The 15,604-nt window shown below is 36.9% G+C and overlaps 1 protein-coding gene across 3 annotated transcripts; it reads right to left on the minus strand.

Annotated features, from left to right (window-relative positions):
- Positions 1 to 4,863: 4,863 nt before the first annotated feature.
- On the minus strand, positions 4,864 to 11,006 carry LOC128239181 (uncharacterized). 3 transcript variants are annotated; one of them, XR_008261834.1, is made up of 5 exons: positions 10,841 to 11,006; positions 8,638 to 8,788; positions 7,914 to 8,011; positions 7,218 to 7,448; positions 4,864 to 5,172 (listed from the first exon to the last, which is right to left on the minus strand). XR_008261834.1 is itself a non-coding variant. In XM_052955688.1 (4 exons), exons 1-4 carry the CDS (start codon positions 10,982 to 10,984, stop codon positions 5,153 to 5,155), a joined length of 489 nt encoding a protein of 162 aa, XP_052811648.1. In that variant the 5' UTR covers positions 10,985 to 11,006; the 3' UTR covers positions 4,864 to 5,152. The 3 variants fall into 3 exon arrangements, 2 of the variants coding, with proteins under 2 accessions (XP_052811648.1, XP_052811649.1); XM_052955688.1 differs by lacking the exon at positions 8,638 to 8,788 and having other exon boundaries at positions 10,845 to 11,006; XM_052955689.1 differs by lacking the exon at positions 8,638 to 8,788.
- Positions 11,007 to 15,604: the final 4,598 nt, after the last annotated feature.

Consider the following 15,604-nt stretch of genomic DNA (forward strand, 5'->3'; position numbering starts at 1 on the left):
GACTGTCCTGACCTGGTAAAGTATTGCTACATGCAATCTGTGTGACTGCCCTGACTTTTTGAGGTATTGCTTCATGCCATCAGTGTGAATGTATTGACCTGGATAAGTATTGCTACAGGTCATCTGTGTGACTGCCTTGACCTGGTGTGGTATTGCTACAGGGCATCTGTGTGACTGCCCTAACCTGGTGAGGTATTGCTCCAGGCCACCTGTGTGCCTGTCCTGACCTGGTAAAGTAGTGTTACAGGACATCTGTGTGACTGTCCTGACCTTGTAAAATATTGCTATAGGCCATCTTTGTGACTGCTCTGACCTGGTAAAGTATTGCTACAAGACATATGTGTGACTGCCCTGACCTGGTGAAGTATTGCTACAGGCCATCTGTGTGACTGCCCTGACCTGGTGAGGTATTACTTCATGCCATCTGTGTGACTGTATTGACCTGGATAAGTATTGCTACAGACCATATGTGTGACTGCCCTGACCTGGTGAGGTATTGCTTCATACCAGTTGCGTGACTGCCCTGACCTGGTGAGGTATTGCTTCATGCCATCTGTGTGAATGTCCTGACCTGGTGAGGTATTGCTTCATGCCATCTGTGTGACTGTCCTGACCTGGTAAAGTATTGCTATAGGCCATCTGTTTGACTGCTCTGACCTTGTGAGGTATTGCTGCAGGACATATGTGCCACTTCTCTGACCAGGTAAAGTATTGCTACAGGCCATCTGTGTGACTGCTCTGACCTCCTTAGGTATTGCTACAGGACATCTGTGTCACTACTCTGACTAGGTAAAGTATTGCTACAGGCCATCTGTGTTACTGCCCTGACCTGGTGAGGTATTGATTCATGCCATCTCTGTAACTGTACTGACCTGGAAAAGTATTGCTACAGGTCATATGTGTGACTGCCTTTACCTGGTGAGGTATTGCTACAGGACATCTGTGAACCGCCCAATCTTGTGAGGTATTGCTTCAGGCCGTCTGTGTGACTGTCCTGACCTGGAAATTATTGCTACAGGCCATCTGTGTGACTGCCTTGACCTTGTGGGGTATTGCTACAGGGCATCTGTGTGACTGTCCTGACCTGGTGAAGTACTGCTACAGGACATCTGTGTAACTGTAATGACCTTGTAAAGTATTGCTATAGGCCATCGTCATAACTTTATAACTGTAATGACCTGGTAAAGTATTGCTACATGCCATATGTGTGACTGTAACGACCTTGTAAAATATTGCTACAGGCCATCTGTGTGACTGCTCAAACCCCGTGAGGTATTGCTACAGGGCATCTGTGTAACTGCCCTGACGAGGTAAAGTATTGCTACAGGCCATCTGTGTGACTGCCCTGATCTGGTAAGGTATCGCTTCATGCCATCTGTGTAACTGCCCTGACGAGGTAAAGTATTGCTACAGGCCATCTGTGTGACTGCCCTGACCTGGGGAGGTATTGCTTCATGCCATCTGTGTGACTGTATTGACTTTGATAAGTATTGCTACAGGTCATCTGTGTGGCTGCCTTTACCTGGTGAGGTAGTGTTACAGGGCATCTGTGTGACTGCACTAACCTGGTGAGGTATTGCTTTAGGCCATCTGTGTGACTGTCCTGACCTGATAAAGTATTGCTACAGGCCATATGTGTGACTGTCTTGACTTGGTGAGGTATTGCTACAGGGCATCTGTGTGACTGTCCTGACATGGTGAAATTTTGCTACAGGACATCTGTGTAACTGTAATGACCTTGTAAAGTATTGTTATAGGTCATCTGTATAAATGAAATGACCTGGTAAAGTATTGCTACATGCCATCTGTGTGACTGTAACGACCTTGTAAAATATTGCTACAGGCCATCTGCGTGACTGTCCTAACATGGATAGGTATTGCTACAGGGCATCTGTATGACTGCCTTGACCTGGTGAGGTATTGCTTCATGCCATCTGTATGACTGTCCTGACCTGGTAAAGTATTGCTACATGCCATCTGTGTGACTGTCCTGAACTTGTAAAGTATTTCTTCATGGCATCTGCGTAGCTGTCCTGACGTGGAAATGTATTGCTACAGGTCATCTGTGTAACCTTCCTGATCTGGTGAAGTATTGCTATAGGTCATTTGTGTGACTGTCCCGACCTGGTAAAGTATTGCTTCATGTCATCTGTTTGACTGTCCTGACCTGTTAAAGTATTTCTTACAGGTCATCTGTATGACAGTCCCGACATGGTAAAGTATTGCTTCATACCATCTGCGTAACTGTCCCGACCTGGTAAAGTATTGCTACAGGCCATTTGTGTGATTGCTCGACCTGGTAAAGTATTGCTATGGGCCATCTTCGTGATTGTCCTGACCTGTTAAAGTATTCCGGGTCACCTTGGCAACTGTGTGACTGTCCTTACCTGGTAAAGTATTGCTACCGGCAATTATTGTGACTGGCCTGATTTGGTCAAATATTTCTATGGGCCATCAGTGTGACTGCCCTGATCTGGCCATATATTATTACAGGCCATCTGTGTGACTGTCCTGATCTGGCCAAATATTATTACAGGTCATCTGTGTGACCGCCCTGACCTTGTAAGATTTTGTAAAAGGGCATCTGTGACTGCTTTACCTGGTTAAGTATTGCTACCGGTCATCTGTGTGATTTCTCTGAATAGGTAAAGTATTGCTTTAGGGCATGTTTGTGACACCCCTGACCTGGTAAAGTATTGCTTAAGGCCAGCTGTTCGACTGCCCTGACCTGGCAAAGTGTTGCACGGACAAACTGTGTGACTTGATAACTTATTTCTATCGAATAAATTAGTTACAGTTTCCACTATACGATTCATCATGTATTACATAAATCCACAGACATGCAATAATTCGATCAATATCCAATTACAAAACCAGTTGGTTCACCTGTAATTTTATTCAGGATATTGAAGATGAGAAAATCAAATAGGTAGCACATTTTCCATATACCATTGATTTGGGCCATGGTTTGGTGAAATTAATGTAACTATATAATATGAATAATGTTGAGTTTTTTTATTCATTTAAATCATTAAATCATTTCATTTCTAGGACAACTCTTTAAAATGGCATTCACATGTTTAGCATACACTTTTTTTGACTAAACTTCTTACTGAATAATGCAGTTATGGAAACTATTGACTACTGATAAATTGATTGGTGAATGCTAAAAGAGTTAATGTTGCCTTCTTTAGTCTCATAAGGTAGAAATACCGTGTTTTGTCCTTCATAAGAACCATTGTTTTCTACATTTATTCATCCTTTTTTGAATATTAAAACATAATTATTAATTGTGGTAAATCTTATTTGGGAGTAAGAGTGCATCTTTAAGAAAGATTATAAAATTAAAATTAAACAATGCAATTTAAACAAAATGTTTCCAATAAATAAAAGTTGTATGACAAGAGTCTACTCGTTTTGTTATTTGATAGCATATTCTTAAATAAACTGAAAATAATAATTTAGTTACATTTTCTTCTATACAATGTATGGCTAAATATAAAAATGTACAATAAGATCAGATTATTCAAAATAAAAACTTTTACCCACAAACGAACTATGGACATGTGACCGGTTACCGAATTTTACAGCCCAAAAATAATTTGTCTTTTACTAGATTAATACAGGAAATAATTTTATAATAATATTTCCGCAAATTAACGGGCATAAATATAATAAGTCTCTGATATCATTAAACATAAATCAATACATAAAGGTTGACCAGGTCGTTATTTGAACCGGCAATAAACATTAAATAACATACACTAAAACGCAATGTTTGTATAAGGGGAAATATTAATCGTATAACAAGCCGCAATTCATTCAGAAGAGAAAATACATCAGTTGTACTTGCAGCAGACATAAGTAGCATGTTCGGAAGGATAGACATATGCTGCATTGGTGCCATATGAGTTGTCCAGATAAGAAAAAGCAATGGTTGTAGTCGGCGTATGATCTGTCAAATGACAATATACATTAGTTGCAGGGGGGGGGGCGTTTGATTCTTCAAGCAGACGACATACATGAGTTGCAAGAGCGTCATGTGATATGTCAAGAAGACGAGAGATAACATTTACCCAGGCTGCGTTTGATCCGTCAAGCAGACGATATACATAAGTTGCATGGGCGGCATGGAATTCGTCAAGAATACGTCATACATCAGTCGCATGGGCGGCATATGATTAATCAAGAAAACGACAGAATCAGTTACATGCGTGGCATTTGATCTGTTAAGAAGACGACAGACATGAGTTGCATGGTTGGCATGTGATTTGTCAAGAGGACGACATATATCAGTTGCATGGGCGGCATTTGATCTGTTAAGAAGCCTGCATACATGAGTTGCATGTGTGGCATGTGATGTGTCAAGAGGACGACATAGATCAGTTGCATGGGCGGCATGTGATCCGTCAAGAAGGCGTCATACATCAGTTACATAAGCCGAGTTTTAGTCTCTAAAAGTCTCACGTTTGGCAATATGCTAATTTTGTCATTTTATCTACCTTGTTTTCAGCATTGTATTGACACCCCTTATAGGCTGAACATTTAGGTTACTGCATGGGAGGTAAACACATAAATATGAAAAAGTACTAGGCGCTAGTAATAATTACCAGTTTAGTTTATACGTATTGTTTTATGGTGACGAAAACTGGTAGCTTATAGAATCACTATCGAGTCCGTTTCCTGGATATAAATAAGTACTAGTGGTATTTTTTGAGAGGCCATGAATGAGTTTTCCTAATGCGGACCGAAACAACAACCTATCCGGTTAGGGGCAGTTACACATAGCATTAAAACACTCTTACCCGATATCAAGTTTGACATGGGGCCGTTTTATCTTATTCATGCCTGAGCTATTCCATATTTTTTATTGGCAATTTAATTTTACAGGCAAATCAAAACACCCAGATAATACACATAAATTATTGAATACAACCCCAAAATCGGGGTGAATTTCAATTACATGCATAAATTGTTTTCCGTTGTGTTGTTTTTATGGTTGAAATAACGCTTTAATAGATAACAAGAATCATCAAATAATAAGAGGCATGGTACAGGATAAATCAGGTAACAACAGTTTGACTGTTAGTCCTCAGTTTATTCTTGTTGAGACACACTGCATAACATATCTGCTCGTGTAGATTCTCAAGTCTCAACACTCAATGCACCGAGCTGAAACAAACACAGACATGATCAAGATAGGATTGTAAAAATAACAACATAAAATTTCATCAAGTTCTATTGAGAACAGGAACATTTCCCATTTAAGAAAATAAAACAAAATCAATTACAATTTAAGGTTTTCAAAATGCATCAATATTGCTAAAACACATTGAAACGTGCACAACTGTCCACAAGGGCTAATAGGGGTACCGCACTGGAAACTCCCCCTAGCACCGGTCATTCAAATGTGCAGAACTTACCCCCCCCCCAAAAAAAAAAACAACAACAACAAAACAACAACAAAAAACAAAAAAAACAACAACAACAAACAAAACAACAACAAAACACCGGCTGTTCAGACATGAAAAACTGTCAACTCCCCCTAGCACCTGTTATTCAGATGTGCATCAATGTCAAATTCCCCTAGCAGCAGCTATTCAGACGCATTTGAAAGGAAATCTCTTACATTATGTATTTATCAATTTACGCCCCTAATGTTTATGAAAAGGGGATCTGTCACTGGTTGTCATTGAATAAAAACATAACTTTTTGAAGGAATTCTGGAAAACGTGAGAAACTGAGCGTTTTGGAGAGCTTACTTTCATTTGTTCTGGACGAGATTAAAATCATTTTCATATATAAAGACAACGATTTTAGTATTCATTAAATCATATTTCTTAAATTGCCGGTTTAGCATTTATAACAAGTTCTATGTTATCTCGCGAGTTGATGACGTCACCGAAGAACACTATGTCATGTCAGTCATGGTGCGTTAATGTACTTGATATATAATTCATACACTTACTTATAAATATAACCTTGAAAATGAGCAGCATTTATTCAGTCGTATATAACTAGCATGAGTCACGATTAAAAATATAATTAGAACAGGTAAACACAATAGTTTTAAATATATTCGAATACATTTTTTTTCAAATACATTTCATCACTCGTCATCAAAAATGACCTCTAATCTATAAGGTTTATACCTGCACCCATGAAAAGTTAGATTTGACATTTTGTCGCGGAGTTTACAGTGTTTTGGTCATGGCAAGCTGATTTGCCTGATACAGCCATGCATATCGCAAGTGAGTCTTAGTGTCTGTGAGGATACTGGATATGATTAAGTGCTGATTATCACTGATGTGACTGTTGTTGGTCAGAGAAATGACTATCCGGTGCCCGGTCGTTTGCATGCTTTGGTTGACAGGGCAGTTATTTTCGGACAATTTCTGGACAACATGATTTCGTGCGCTGTGATTCGTTTGGCGCATTTAATTGTATAGTCCAGCAGAAATTGCCATGCGTCTAGTTATTCTATCCAGTAGGCTGTTGTTTGAACCAGATTTCTCCTGATTTTGTATTGGCCTGAACGGTTTGAGTAGCATTGTGAAACGGATCTAAAGGTACATATAAAACAATGGCTGTTTCCCGTGGTAATATTATTGTAGATATTGACAGATATTTTTTTATGTTTAAGACATATAAGCCGATATTTTTGACGTAGCGATATTAGATATCTTAGAATAATTTTGTGTCGTGTTTGGTTTGTCGCTCGTCGAATTCAAAATATTCCTGGCCTGTATTGTTAACAAACCAATTGTCATCACCCGAACGCATCATCGCTTACCCGTACAAAAATGTGACAGTGTTGAAGAGCCATTGAGTGGCTGTAGTCATTAGCTATTACTGCTACTTCTTTAGGTTTATTAACAAGACGTTCATCCTTTTTACTGATTTGGCTCGGAAGACCCCATTGAGCCTTGCAAGTTCAACAGCATGTATAAGAATAACTGGATTATGATGCCGTCTTAAGCACCTTTTAAAAATGGCTCGAGACCACACAAAAATGTTGGATCACACGTAGAAAGATCCGTCTGTTATTTTTATGCCAGAATACGTTTTCGTTATGTTGCTTTGTTGTTCAACCATAATGACTATAAGATTGAAATTTAAAAATTCGATTTTCTGAATATGAATCTCAAACTCAGACTTACGACGTAAGTGTATATATGCTTCGGTTCTAAATCATCTTAAACAGAGAAAAAACTTACATGTCTCTCCAAAGGTAAAAAACCACTTGAAGGCATTGTTGCCCATCTCCACCTGCGTATCCTCAAGATCGTTGAGCACCAGAGGCCAGGGTAGGTCGTCGGGGATGGTAGGTACAAGTAGGCCAATGTTAGCACTTAAGACGTCGCAGTGGGCGTTGTTTGGGGCGTAGCAGCGTACTACCCAAACATACTTGCTTGGGCAAGAACTCCACAATATTTGCACGCCATCACCTATAAAAGGAGTAGGTCAATACTGTTTTTGATGAATGCGCCATTATTTCGCGGAAGTATTCCGCAATAGATTTCAAAGACAACATTTCAATGGACTACAATTTTATTTTTACCAGTATAATTGGAAACATAATGGCAATGAGGTTTTAAATTTTACAGTTTTACAAACCAAATACTAGTATTATTGTACTTCGGTTTAAATTTAATATCGTGACCATACTATTTCGACACAAACTCAATCAAGTTGTATTTGGAGTATCACTGAAAACACTATAAAAACGCAAAGATAACTCAATGTTTGTGACAAGCTTCATAAAGAAATCCTTTTGTCGAATAACAGACACAGCAAATGCGTTTGAGCCTTCAATAAAATTGTTGCTACTATTGCTTTCTATTCGGATTACTATATAACGAGCAGTGAATAATGCTTTCGTCTTTTTCGTGCATCTAGCCCCTTAATCTTACCGCTATCACGAACTAGTCTGAATTCAGCTCTGTTGTAGGGTCTTTCCTGGGGGAGTGTGTCAAATCGTCTGATACATTCCATCCGTTTTCCATTCAAGCTGAAATGAGCAAAATTATACTATTTTTACGAAATTCGAGGCAAATTAAAAAACGGAAATATAAGAATAATGTCTTTCTATGGTATTCAAAATGGATTAGGAGCATACTCAGTCTTCAAATGGGACATATGAACCGAACTATGTCTTTCATAAGTATATATTTGATGAATTCAGTATCCCTGACATTTTCTAGGTGGTAAAAGTTGGTGATACATGGTATGTTTGACGTGTCTTGGGATGTTTTATATACTTAGTTTATTGTTGTTTATGCTTAAACTTTGTGGATAAGTAAAACACTTTCGTCTAAATATTCACTACTGGGTATGTCCATGTTGTTTCTTTTGTTATATTCTAGAAAAAAGCTCATAATGGATGTCACAAAGGGCCTGATCAATTCATGAAGTTGTTTATCAATTGTTTTTTAGCCACTCTAAGTCATATAATAATTTTGGAACTTTTCTTTATATGATGATACATTTTATCGCAGGTTTGCAAATCTTGGTGACACCTGCAAAGTGCGTATATGCCCGAGTACAAAACGCAAGCTTTTTGTTTGTTATTGTTGAATAAAACAAACTACACAATATAAACACTTAAATCACAAAATCGGGAAACCCGGTTCTTACGGGAACTCCCCTTTGGTGTTGTATGAGTACACGAAAGATTCACTGGTGTTGTTAAATTGAACGAAATAGCTGAGGACGGAAAATATAACGCTTCTCCATTCTGTAGACGAGGCACCGCATAATACATCTCATGGAAATATTTTCCAATCACCTGCAAATGTAACATTGCGTTGAGAAAATTATAGGTAACTGTGTGAATATGTTCGAGATGTGAAAAGTGATTCGTTTCTTTTCTTCATTGAATGAAACAAAACACGTTTCAGCCCACTTGTGGATCTGTTCCATGCAATCGAGTAGTTTCTGGGTACCGATTACAGTCGATAATGATGTAAAATGAAGTGTCGACTGGAATAAGCTTTATTGGTTATGATAATAATATCACAAACAATACTATTAGTGTAGATACGGAAGAGTGTAAAGGTCCAATAATTGAACTTTGAGAAACTCCTGCATATACACTGTATCAGACATAGTGCCAGACACCGCACTGTTTTCGTTGACTGAGAAAAAAGATTAGAGATCAAGAAATGCCACTTTCCCAAATCTTGAAAAGAAAAACATCATGCGATACCTGATCAAATGCCTGAGATATGTCACGGAACTCAACTTCCTTGCTTAGAGTAAGGCAGAACGAGTGGTAAAATTATACACTCTGAATAACAACGGAGTCCAAAACTTCAAAATTTATCTTTTAATGTGATCCGACGGTCATATTGAATCGTCAGATGCAATGAATAGGACAATGATAACGGACTAACATATCCTAAATAAGTTCCATAACACCACATTCTACCTTAATTTCTGATGATGCCAGTAGGAATAAGTCGAGAGACCCGGATATAAAATTATTATTTAGATATCTTGTAATAAGTTGCATTGTTGGCAAAAGATGCCTGACGTGCGATGACTATTTATTTTATAACAGTATCAACCGGTCTTACTAAACACTGCAAAGCCTAGCAAAGTCAAGCAAAGCCTAGCAAAGCCAAGCATAGTCAAGCAAAGTCATGTTTTTTTTAACAAAGAAAGTTTAGTAGGACTTATAATCAACCGCCAGAGATATTGAGTTGTTAATGCATTGATGAACATATGAATTGAATTTGGTGGTCTGTATAATATACCCAACAGAAGACGTCTGTCATTTACTACATTCGAGCCAAATATATTCCATGTCGCTAACTTCGACATCCAATTGAAATTATACATAATTTTCATACTTTATGAAAACAATGATACCGCAAGGTGTGTGAGTTGGTCAGTCTCTTCTGAAAGAAATGTGAATACCAACTCAGATGGGTCAATAAAAGAGTCAATCATGTTTCGGTAAATGCCTGGATGTCAAAGACCCGTATATACTATACGTCTTGTTTACGTAAATTTATCTTAACATTCCAATAAACTATAATTGAGATACAATCAACGACAGTAAAGGCTTAAGAAAGAGAGAATGACAAAGATAATGTAGGACCGGTATTTGCATGGACGTTAGCGGGAAAAGGTAAAAGCAAATCAACATCTTAATTAAAATTGAATAAGGCGTTAAGCATCTTTATCGAACGTCTGATAATAGCAGAACAACCGAAATCCACACAGTGAATGTCTTGTATCACATATAACTGGTAAGAGGAAATAGTTAAACAGAAAAACAATAGCAGGTAGGTAAACAAACAAAGCAAGACTTGAGTACAAATGGTTGCCATGACTTACTACCTCGTTCCCACGACTAAGTATGTTGTGGTCACGCCTTAGAGACAACTTAATCGTAAGGAACAAGTTAGTATGTTGTGCCAATGAGATGAACAAAATTCAAATATTTCACCTCTATGTTTTAGTACTCCGTATAAAAAACGCAAATATTTTTTTTTCTACAATTACACTTATTACCTTCTTGTTAGATAATATGCTTTATGGAAAACGGTTCATGGGATTCAAGAAACATAAATAAGATTTCCGAATGTTTGTACTATTTCGTTTATACTCAATAGGTGAATATGTATAAGATGTTTTGCTGTGTGAATAATCTATAATCCTAGGAAACATAATCACATATTTATAAATTAATTCTAGTGTTCACGCTATTCGCAATAATATGTATATACGCCAATAAAAATGCAATACCGAATTATTTAATCAAAACATAACAACAAATCTTTAAAATGAAAAATAAATATAACGGCTGAAATAAATCAGTAAAAGTATTTACTTGCGCGTTAAATGCATCAATATCCATCCCCTGTGGAAGCTTCAAGCTTGACACCGGCATTCCAGTATTGCACATAGCTTTTGTCAAAGACGGCTTGACAAAAATATTGACAAACGCCAAAAGCACAAACTTATCAAAGCCCATTTCGAATGTTTGCAAAGATATCTTTCTGCTAAAATACAAATGCAATTGTGATCCGCGGTATTTTAAAATGTTTAAATACAAACGTATTTAAAGGGACATAACACACAAAAGATAAATATGTTTTAAGATTAATAAAAACAAAATGTCATCAAATCAGTTACTCATATGTACTAAAACCTTGAACAATTTACTTATTTTTTAATATGCTTTTAGAATGCACAATGCCATAAATAATAATTCATTAATTTTAACCAGAATGAAATCACAGAATGCATTTCAAGTCTAAATGGTTTAATACTGTGTTTATCTGCATGTCTGTGCCTTTAGGTCTGTTTTTGATTAAGCAAACATATGCTACCTGGATATCTATAGGCATAATCTTGTAATACGCCCAACGGTGTGCATACAATCAATACAATGAAGTACATACCTAATAGTTGTGTTTAATAAATAATATTAAATAAACCGTTCCTAAAAACCTCATTTGAAGAAATGATATCAGAATGTTTATAATAACAGTATCTAGTATTAACATGTACTTACAACTGTTTATATTGGATATATCTTTTGATTTTATAGTATATAATGCAAATTATATGTATGTACTGTATAGACGAAGAATTCTCAGCTTTGGTGACTTATAGGAGAATCGGGTCGGGAGCAACCTTTTGTAAATATGATTTATTATGTTTGAATTGCACTTGTCACAATAATAAACAAACTACTTTATTAATTTATGTGTTATCTAACGTACTTTATGTCACATCTCTATCTGGTAATAAATCAACAAATACCATGTATGTTTGTAATTGGGCATTTATTGGAATGCCATAACAAATATATACATCAATTGTCTACAAAAATACAAAAGGTTGATTTCTTATCTGGCAGTAAAATTATTTTATTGTATGCTGAAGATGACTTTTGTTAGGCCAAAGGTGTTTTTTTTTTAAGTTTTACAACTTAATTGTTTTATGAAACCAGGCTTAAGGCTATCGCTCATAGGAGAGATTATTATCAGTTCAGCATTTCTGCTTAAAGAATCATCTTGGAATGAATTGATCTAAAGATGTTTGATGAAAGGCTCTCAGGGCTGAGATAGGTATAAACAATCTCAGAACTATATAGTTTTCAACTATAGTAACAAAAGCTTTGGCGTCGTTGTTGGTGTCGTTGTCATGCAAAAGGTAAAGTTAGTTCTAGTGATGGCGAGATTGACACATATAATGGAATAATCATTAATTAGCGCTACAACTTGCGATTATCGATTTTGATTATCTATCATCTATTTTGAACGAACTTCAGTATTTTACTCATTAACCATAAACTGCATTGGTATATTTTAAAATAAACGGTATCGCACTTGTTTCTTTTTCCAAACTCGTTTCAGCATCAAAGCATGTGTTGAGTACAACCGTTTACACTTCGACGTTTATTCAAGGTTTTTACAATATAATCGTACTATTCAAAAAACATATATTATCTAGATTATCAAAAAGAAGAATTTTGACAGTAAACAATTGCTTAATTGTGTTTATATTGAATAAATAAATGCACTGCATTATTGATGCGATTTACATATTCCATTTTTGGAAGAGCATTTTCGTTAGTTTAAGCTAATGACAGGGCGTTGTAAGATGGAGAAAAACAAAAGAAACACATAATAAAGAAATTATACCACAGAACGCTCTGACGACCTGTATCATGACTTGTAATCCGTCTGGCTGGACAGCTACTATAAGCTATCTTGGAGGTCATGATACGGAATGTTATTTTCAGGTGACCAATAGCCATTGGTCAATGTTTAATCAGATATTTATCTGCTTCTATGCGCTTTTCGCCAGTGCTGTACTCGACAGCGTAGTCAACATTTCTCACAGTATTGCTTGATAATGGTGTTGTCCGAAATGTCAAATTTAATTCAAAACAAATTGAAGTGAAGATGAAGGAAGTTATGCAAACCATTGACTGGAAGTTTTCGTGAAGCATCAGCGGGATGATAGCAAGGAAAAGTGGGAAATCTTCGAATGATCTTGGATGGTCATATATGTTAAAGAAAAAAATTAGAATATCATTGAAGGCGGCTATTTGATAGGTATAAATCATTGTTTACATCAATATTTTTGAAAGCACGTATTATTAAGGTCCTATTCATGAAGGCCATTTTCCTCACATCTCATTTCGATATTGTGATGAAACATCAACATACAAACAACATGTAAGTGTAGCCGTTCGTAAACCAATCGACCGCCTTATTTTGTATATACATAGATCAAGTTTCAACATGATATCGTCTGGGACGCATCAACGATATGGTAGCAAAGACGGAAGTTGACGCAACGGAGTACGATGTCCTCATCGCCAATGTCTGCAACGATTTGCTCACGGAGGAGAGGAAGTGACCTTTTGACAACATACGTGTATGCTATTGGTCATGGCCACAACCTTTTAATTTCGTTGAATTGAGCATGGCTCCATGAGGTAAGAAAGGTTAACTCAGTCAGAAGGAGACCGGTTGAGTATTTCAGACAAGCTCCCGGAAGTGAGCCTTCGTGTACAGAGTTTCCGGAAACGAGTTAGTTGAGGATTCACAAGTTCATGGATCATGTTCAGATAATGAACAGGTAGAGTTCTACCTGACGAGAGTAAGAAGCAGTGCGCTGAGTCATGCTTAGTATTTTTGCAGGTTTTTGCCGGAGTTGTTGTTAATTGTGATAACAAAAAAGTATATACTGAATTCAGTTACCATTATATTTGTCTTGATATTCAATACATTTGTGAGACAAAAACCATTGTTTTTATTGTAGAATGAGTACCAAGGGTAAAAAACGTTGATGTTTTTATGAGATTTGTAAATTTATATAATCGGTCAGTGATCAATTTCTTGCGATGTAACATTGGAAGATATACCATGGATTGGTTCGCGTCACTTTATAATTTTGTGTGCCGGGTACGACAGCCCGTATAGTGTTAAATGGAGAATTCGGTTGTCGAACTAAATTGACTAGATCCGCCTTCAAATTGTGTTATTGAATGTTTTACAAAGATGGCCGCAGAAAAGTGCAAGGGGTTGTCCCTGCATGGAAATCGGCTCCATTTTGGCCTTGACTAGTTTATCGAAGCCATGGTTATAGAGGTTTCAACAAAACTGATTATAAGAGTTAAGTGATTAATCTGTCGAACCAAAAGAAAATGGCATCTATGTTTAGAATAAATGCCATTTCTTTTTTTATTAATATTATGATCATATAATTAAATTCACCACATATGCATGTTCATTAAGGGGTAAAAAGGTTATAAATGAAGACATGGGGAGGGTTGATATATTAAATGTATTTATTTAATGAATGAATTGCGGGAGTGTTGTCATTATTGGGGTATGAACGCAGTTGGGCTGGTTAAACCAAAGGACTCCACGCGTACTTACACCATCCCAACTGCCTTCATATCCCCGATAATGATATCAATCCCGTATTTCATTACATATTTACGCCAATAGTTTATTAATTGATACAATAATTGCTAAATAAATACTTCGTCTCATTTGAGATAACCATACAGTAATTACAGTAATTATTTCTCACCAATTCTTTCTCACCCTTTCTGTAAAAAGAACGACCCGCCCGTAACCGGAAACTGTTTATCAAATTAAGTCACAATAACATGGCATTTTTTATCACTTCAAATAATTTCAAAATGTAAAATTGAAACACTAATGACAACAATTCATTTAACATTTTATAGATTAACACTTTCTATAATGTTAAAATTCTTTGAGCCCGCTGACACAATAGTAACAATTACATGATAAATCATAAATAATGTCGAAAGGCAGTTCATTTAATGAATGAAAGTTGAGGTGAAAATACTATATATATATATTAAACTAGTTGGTATCAGATAAACATATAAACAATTGAAGTATAACTAGATGCCACCCGTATGATTGCCCTGACCTGGTAAAGTATTACTAAATGCCATCCGTATGACTGCCTTGACCTAGTAAAGTATTGCTAGATGCCATCCGTATGCCTGTCCTAACCTGGTAAAGCATTGCTAGATGCCATCCGTATGCCTGTCCTAACCTGGTAAAGTATTGCTAGATGCCATCCGTATGCCTGTCCTAACCTGGTAAAGTATTGCTAAATGCCATCCGTATGACTGTCCTAACCTGGTAAAGTATTACTAGATGCCATCTGTATGACTGCCTTGACCTGGTAACGTATTGCTAAATACCATCCGTATGCCTGCCTTGACATGGGAAAGTATTCCTAGATGCCATTCGTATGACTGCTCTGACCAGGTGAAGTAATGTTAAAGGTCATCTGTGTGAATGCTCTGACCTGGCTAAGTATTGCTTCAGGGCATCTGTGTGCCTACTCTGACCTGGATGAGTATTGCTACAGGCCATCCGTATGACTGCCTTGACCTAGTAAAGTATTGCTAGATGCCATCCGTATGCCTGTCCTAACCTGGTAAAGTATTGCTAGATGCCATCCGTATGCCTGTCCTAACCTGGTAAAGTATTGCTAGATGCCATCCGTATGCCTGTCCTAACCTGGTAAAGTATTGCTAAATGCCATCCGTATGACTGTCCTAACCTGGTAAAGTATTACTAGA

This window comes from Mya arenaria, chromosome 6 (genome assembly GCF_026914265.1).
Source record: "Mya arenaria isolate MELC-2E11 chromosome 6, ASM2691426v1".
Taxonomy (NCBI): Eukaryota; Metazoa; Mollusca; class Bivalvia; order Myida; family Myidae; genus Mya; species Mya arenaria.